Source organism: Culex pipiens, chromosome 1, assembly GCF_016801865.2.
Source record: "Culex pipiens pallens isolate TS chromosome 1, TS_CPP_V2, whole genome shotgun sequence".
Lineage (NCBI taxonomy): Eukaryota > Metazoa > Arthropoda > Insecta > Diptera > Culicidae > Culex > Culex pipiens.
In genome coordinates, this window is record NC_068937.1 from 92,650,376 (window position 1) to 92,658,230 (window position 7,855).

At 42.6% G+C, this 7,855-nt stretch overlaps 1 protein-coding gene across 1 annotated transcript; it reads right to left on the minus strand.

The window, feature by feature from the left end:
• Positions 1-413: 413 nt before the first annotated feature.
• LOC120429672 (uncharacterized) lies at positions 414-2,499 on the minus strand. Its single transcript, XM_039594701.2, has 2 exons — positions 1,611-2,499; positions 414-1,547 (listed from the first exon to the last, which is right to left on the minus strand). The coding sequence occupies exons 1-2, from the start codon at positions 2,358-2,360 to the stop codon at positions 468-470; spliced, it is 1,830 nt and encodes a 609-aa protein (XP_039450635.2). The 5' UTR covers positions 2,361-2,499; the 3' UTR covers positions 414-467.
• Between the last annotated feature and the right edge of the window lie 5,356 nt (positions 2,500-7,855).

Sequence of the window (7,855 nt, forward strand, 5' to 3'; positions counted from 1 at the left end):
AGGTTGACCTTTCCGTCACAGAATCCGCGACACCACGAGCAAGAGTGCTGAAATGAGGCGAACAAATGAAGAATATAAAACATTAAACAGAAAAAACAACACACACAAATAATGGGCAACTTTTTACATGATGGACAAAACAAAAGAAAAAAAAAACTCTGTAAGATGGACGAAAAAGTGGACGCGAAATGGAAAATAATATACAAAAAAATCTTTAAACAAAAAAAAATTTCTGTCTCTTCTTGATTATTTCCCCCCAAAAGGTGTCCGAAATCCCTTTTCCCCCTTTACAATTTTTTGTAGCCCCAAACGTATCCACGGTGGCCGAGGTGGTACGCGGGCACAAAGATAATTAAATTAACAATTAAAAGGACGAGACTTGTCCAAGTAATAAAAACGCGTGTTGTTTGTTCTCTATCTAACTTGTTATAATTTTATTAACTCTTGGTGACAACTGTAAGTCATGCCTAATGCACTGTCACGACAGTCGTGGCTTGACAGGCTTGGCTGTCAACCGCGAGTCCAGTGGCGTGTGGAAAAGGTGCGACCTTCCACTGTTGCAGTTGGCTCCAACATCCCCCCGCTTTAATTGAACTGGTACGGGTCGAACCACTGCAGATTCCTTCAACCTTGAAGAACAGCATGGCACCGGTACCGATGGCGCAGGTCCGTTCCTTGACGACACGGACTGCTGGGGTGATCGTGATGTTGGTAAGAGGTTGTTGAGACAGCCAGAGCCCGAGCCCAAGAAACGTTCCAGTTTCCCCGGCCGCTGCGACCGCTATCTTCACAGTTCCTGGTCCTGGATCCCAATCGGCAGGACTGCGTGGCTGGGCAGCATGTGGTTCAATCTGTCGTCGGTCGTCCCTCACCATGTTGCTTCGATCGTAGTCCACACCTGTTGACCACTGCCTCTTGCTGTCAGTGTACTTCGAATACACCGAATCATGTCGCGCAAACATTCGAGTTCGCTTCGTTCGCTCGCTTGCAAGAGCTGATGACGTTGTTGATGGTGGCGGTTCAAATTCCAATTTTGTTCGAATGCGCTCCAAAATCGCTTCAGAAGGCGAAGCACAGCCGACACCCTGTCGGTTCGGTATGCTACCGTACGCCTTCGGACAGACTACCAGCACTTGCATTTGGATTGTGGTGATGCTCCTCCCCGCCTCGTTCTTGTGCACTGCTAGCGGTTCCTCGAGGTCATCAAGGAGACCAGAAATTCTCCACGGTCCAGCCAGCTTCGGTTCAGTCAGCTGCTGCGACGCTTCCAACACTGCCGTCGTGCCTGGTTGTTGATGTTTGTACTGGCGACGAGATTTGTACTTGCCTTGGAGCCGCTCACCTTCCTCCCGCACAATCAGAGAACGCTCCGGACTGGCCACGGGTGAGAAGAACAGATCTTGCTTGAGCTGGCTCAGCACTTCATCCAGGGGTCGATACTTTGCGGTTGTTCGGCGTTCCGCACTCCGGAACCCAGGTACCACGTCCGCTGCCAGCTCTCTGTCGACGAAACTGCTCAAACAGCCGGAGTCCACCTTCATCACCGCCTTGAAAATACCACCGATTGGAGATGAGTTGCCACCCTGTTGCGAGATGTTTACGTTCGGCACCTGCGACGGTCCGAAACCGTCAGTCGTGTCGCAACCAAACAACTGCTTTCGCGTCGCCCGGGCCAGACCAACGAATGTCCACCCGCCGACGGTCATCTCGTAGTAAAACTTCCCGTCAACCTCCAGCATCTGGGCAGCAACCGCTTCCGCTACGGATGTTGACATCGGCTGACAGCCGACTTTCGGCCACGTTCCGGTCGATGCTTTGGTGGCAGATCCCGTGTCAAGATTTACACGAGCCGACTTGTTGTTTACAATCGGCACAAACTTACGGCGATCTCCATCACTACCCGTGTTGACACCCTCATCGATCGAACTGGCGCTGTTGCTTTCCGGCTGCTCGAACCTAACCTCCTCGCTGCTGCAGTTGCCCACCGTGTGGCTCATTTTTGCGCACTTCTGAGCCTCCGAGTGCGACGAAACCTGCTCGTTCACCGCCGCGACGATGTTTCGCAGAATGTGGCCTTGGCGCTGCATAAATTCCAGCTGCTGCTGCTTAATCCGTGCCAGCTGAAGTTTGACCACCTCGTGTTGCTGCCGAAACATCTCGTCCACATAACCTCGCTGTTGTTCCAGCAAGCGTTGAAGTTCTGGTGTAGGATGGAGAGGAGAACGGATGAACGCCTGCTGCTGTTGCCCCGCCGCGACTTGCCCGTCCGGCACCGGCTGCTGCTCCACTGGCGCAACGCCGCCCGGCATCTGCTGCTGCTGACCCGCCGGCTGCTGGTCCATGGAGGACGCACCGTCCATCTCGCGTCCGGATCTTCCCCGGAGAAAACTTTTCCGCGTGGGCGAAATTTCGACCGAGAAAACTCGGTCAAAACAATCACCGAGTCGCCACTTTTGTAGCCCCAAACGTATCCACGGTGGCCGAGGTGGTACGCGGGCACAAAGATAATTAAATTAACAATTAAAAGGACGAGACTTGTCCAAGTAATAAAAACGCGTGTTGTTTGTTCTCTATCTAAACTGTAATGATTTTATTAACTCTTGGTGACAACTGTAAGTCATGCCTAATGCACTGTCACGACAGTCGTGGCTTGACAGGCTTGGCTGTCAACCGCGAGTCCAGTGGCGTGTGGAAAAGGTGCGACCTTCCACTGTTGCAGTTGGCTCCAACACAATTCATCCCATGTCATTGTAGGTGAAATAAACTTTCTTTACAGGTTGGCTAATTTGTAGACAAAAATCAATTTTCCCCAACGCGGACGTGAACTTTAAGTTGTTTGACTGTATTGAAACTGAAAATCGACTTCAGATATCATCATCATTTGAATATTGGACGCTATCATGTTGCCACTAGGAAACCTCAATTTTTCCTGATTCGATTTCTCCCAAAGGCCTAAGTTATCTATTTTCAAAACTCAAATTATACGATCCAGATTGTTGTGAATAAGAACGGCGGTGGAGAAAAATGAGTTCAATAGCCTGACAGATGGCCAACAAAAAAACTCGTAGACAAGGTCGATCCCCGTCGACCAGCGACAAGTACTGGTGTCGAAAACACCGTCACCATCGCTCTTTCTGAAATCTGAAAATCGCCACCTTGACCGATTAGAAGGACACAGATGACCGCTGTTGACAACGAAAGCATGGCGTGGGTATCGAGAAGTGGTATACCGGCTGCGAATTTCCCAGTCGACGGCGTGAACGAGAGATATCCCTCGTAACGGAAGGTATCGGACAGCAAGGAAACGGGAAAACTTGCCTTATTCATAGTGTTTATTCTGGAGATATATGAGACAATAATAAAGTTGTTCGAAAAAGTGGAGTTGTAAACACTATTAAGGTTTTAGTTTAGTAAACGACGACATTTACAGAGTACTGAAAGAGTATTGATATTTACTCAACTGGAGGTTCTAAGTACTTGAAGTTCACGTCCGTGATAGGGAAGGGCACGTTTGGCCTGGAATTTTCTTAATTTTCGATAACATTGTCGTTTCGGTAGTTCGGTGGTGAAAAGTGGGTCGAAAAGCGGCATCGTTTTCAAATGTCAATGCGGAACCATTTTTCTATTCGCCAGACAATGCAAGTATTGTTATCAATCAGTCCAAAAATGATGATAAAAATCAGGGTCATTTTTCAATGGAACTCTCTTTTGATATATCTGAAAATGGTATTTGAATACGGAAAACTGCAAAAGTAATCAGAATTCCTCGAAAAGCTTAGTGCGTCGGAATTGGTAGATTTCCTCTACATAGGGGAAATATAACCTTTCTAATCAAACACCTATCTTCGTCATATGGAGAATTGATGCTCGATTAAAGCTCCAAAAATACTATTTAGACTATAAAATTACCAGCAACAGCACCGTCTCGAGTAAGCACGCAAATGTATGCCATTTACTGGCCAAAAAGATCAAATTTAATGAACTTTTGAACATAATTTATATGTTGCGAGACCATTTCTCATCATTTTGTTGGCACACACATCCACACGCAAGATGAGAGCTTAACTGCTTAGGGACCATCCATAAACCACGTGGACACTTTTTTGGGAATCTGTTACCCCCCCCCCCCCCCTCGTGGACAATTGTCCATACAAAAAAAAACTTTTTTGTATGGATCGTGGACAATCGCCATACCCCCCCCCCCCCCCTAAAGTGTCCACGTGGTTTATGGATGGTCCCTTAACGAAAGTCACCATCAATATCTTTTCACTTGCGCTAACGTTTTCAAAGCGCTTAAGATATGAAATTGCTTCCAACTACCGGCAACATGTTCTTTTGAACATTAGTTAGTCACTCACTTGAAAAATAATCCCGAAACATGTAAATAATTAGCAAGCGCGCCAAGTCTTTTTAAGTTTGGCTTTTGACGACCAATTCCAATCGAAGGCTGAAGAAAACCGAGCGAGAAGCGAAGGCAAAAAAAGAACAAAAGGTGGCACCACTAGCAACGCCTGTTGGAGTGATCCAGTGATGCCAGGAAACTTTCTCTATAAATGCTACTTTTCGTGAGTTAGCTTAGCTTAGTTGACCGTACTCTAGCCGAGCATACAGCTCGCAATAGCTAGGTTGGCGCCGATAAGGAAAATAAATGCGTCAGGAATGCTACTTTTCGTGAGTTTTCGCTTAAAATTTCATCACAATTGGCAGAACTTAGCAGACCCAAAAGAGCGCTGGAAGAAAAAAGAACTTTGCTGAAAATAGAAAAATGGGCGTGGCCCAATGCATTCTCGTCTGATTAGAATACATTTGGGATTTTTTTTAAATGCTTGTGAAAGGAATAGAAGACTTTAAGTAAAAGTAAAAATAAACAGAAATGTTCGCAACAAGTTGCTCTACTCGTTGGTGTACTTGGTTTTAGTAAATTTCAAGGAACACTCCAGATTATCCAGCATCAATCAAACACGTCCGCTTATTAGGCTTAAAATGGGTATATTTCCCCTACATTACTAGGACAAAATTAAAAGTTCAATTCACGAGTACTAACAATTTGCTAGAGAACTCATGAGCATGTCGACGCTGTCGTGCTATCTTGTCGCACCCGCCATTTCAATGTTCCGAGAAAAACGCGTTTTAATGTTTGGCTTTGATACACAAAAATAAGAGCACGCAATGTAAACCATAACAAACACGTTTTATTTTGTTATTATTGAGTCCTTAAATTATTATTTGTGATATTATTGTTCACAACGATAAAGCTCATTTTTTTGAGTATAATGACCCTTTGTACGACCGCAGAGCACTTAAAATGGATTTTTAAATCAATAAAAAAAATAACAACGCTGCCCTTCTTGACAGAAAAGGTTCTACCCAGTCACGAAATAGTCTAGCAGAGCTGGTTCTGTCAGAATCCTGCTAGAAAGGTGGAACCTTTCTGCTAGAATGCTGTAAGAATATCCAGCTCTGTATGAACTCTGCTAGAATCCTGCTAGAACGTCGTGACTGGGTACTTGACAGCTCGTTCCAAGGGGACCATAGTTGATCCATCGAAACAATGTTGTCTTGTCAATATATTTTTTGCATGAAAATGAATAAAAGTGATCAGAAATGGTTTTTAGTTGTTATGAATTTTTGAAAAAATAGTGATTTTAGGAAAAAATCGAAGTTTCATGCAAAAACAAATTTGACATTATTTTTTAATACAAAATTGAATTTGCAATCGAAAAGTACTTTACAGATTTTTTGATAAAGAGCTCCATTTTCAAGATATAGCCACCGAAAGCTTGATTTTAGAAAAATATTTGCAGTTTTTCGATTTTTAAAAATAGTGACCATGAGTGACCATTTCCGAAAATATTTTTTTGAACAGTTCAGAAAATTTGCTATAAAATTGTCTTAGAGACATTGAAGATTGGACCTCGAGTTGCTAAGATACAGCCGCTTTAAGAAAAAGAAACACGAAAATTGAAGTTTTCTAAGTTTCACCCAAACAACTCACCATTTTCTAATGACGATATCTCAGCAACTAATGGTCCGATTTTCAATGTTGAAATTTGAAACATTTGTGAAATTTTCCGACCTTTTTAAAAAAAATATTTTAAATTTTTTTAAATAAAGACTAACAATTCAAAATGGCCAAACATTGAATATTACGCCCAAAATATTTTTTTCGAAAAGATCGGAAAATTTCACGAATGTTTCATATTTTAACATTGAAAATTGACAATTTTATAGCAAATTTTCTGAACTGTTCAAACAAATATTTTCAGAAATGGTCACTCATGGTCACTATTTTTAAAAATCGAAAAACTGCAAATATTTTGCTAAAATCAAGCTTTCGGTGGCTATATCTTGAAAATGGAGCTCTTTAGCAAAAAATCTGTAAAGTACTTTTCGATTGCAAATTCAATTTTGCATAAAAAAATAACGTCAACTTTGTTTTAGCCTGAAATTTCGTTTTTTTTCCAAAAATCACTATTTTTTCAAAAATTCATAACTCGGCGGCAGATTTTTTGACCATGTTTCTCTTTGGCTCAAAAGTTGCGGATTTTTGTCCCCTAAAACATATCAAAAAATCTCGAAAATCAAAAAATACGAATTTTGGGAAATTGAGTTTTTGTCTAATCTAATCTAATCAGACCCTAGCGCAGCCAATCTTTCGAAGGGATCCTGGAGAGTGCCTTAGGTTAGATGACGCCTAGCACTCTTCTTGTCATTTATTAACATTTGTAGTGCGCCATTGCATTGAAATGCATTGAAACATCACAAGCGTTAAAGCGGCCAGGCCTAATGCGTAAAGCCGTATCGCAGAGATGACTCGTTATTGGGTTGAGTTTGAGCACTGAGTGTTTGAACAACAACACAATTCTGAAGCGACAGGGGAGGAGAAGCGTGGGTAAACATCACCATACGCTCCGAAATTTTGGTTGTCTTCGTTGGGAGCACCATGCTAAGAAGGTTTGGTACTCCTGGACCCTCTGGGATGGGACATTGTATTTCCACGAATGCCCTGGACACTATTTGCCGTGGTTATAGCGCCACAACTCGCTCATATTTTGGGAAATTGAGTTTTTGTAAAAAAAAAGTTGATTAAAAAATCTGCAATTTTTTTTTTCCGTGTACCTATTTTTTTCTCAATAGTCCTCAACAATACCATAGAATAGAGAAAGATAGAATTGCCACTCATTTACCGAACGGGGGACAAAACTGTGCTGCCTAACTGATGCCAGCGGCGAAACGGGGAACTACAACACCCTGCGCATAATACTGTCAAGAATGTGGAGAACTGGTTGGCACATATATATTATTTATTAAAAATGTAAAATGATTTTTAAAAAACATGGAAAACAAATCAAAACAATTATGAAAATTCAAGATAAGTGCATCCCTTAACTAGGATATTTTGTTTTAAATAAGATTAAATGATTTTTATTTCGCATCAGCATCTTTTTTTTTTTTCTAAATTTCAAGATTATGCCAAATAAGTTGACACCCGTTTTCACTTCTCCAAGACATCTGTTTTGTCATGTTGACATTTCGCTGTCGCTGTCAAACCAAGTGAAGAATCGGAAGAGGAAATGACTATTTTGCCGTTCGGAGTGAAGAAAAGTGGTCGTGGTGTTCCAGCAAAGACTCCGCACTCCAACTTAAACCGCAATATGCGCCTAATCCTAACGTTCTACCGCCTTCACTAGTCTCGTCTTTTCATCCGGCTTCCAAGCACCATTTCACATTTTTGATTGCCAACTGAACGTCAACAAGCCTTTTTCCATCTGTCACTGTCAAACAAAACGCACCCTCCAGAATGCACAGGGCAGTTCCATCAAAGTGCACAGTGCGCATTTCGACTGAAGTTCCC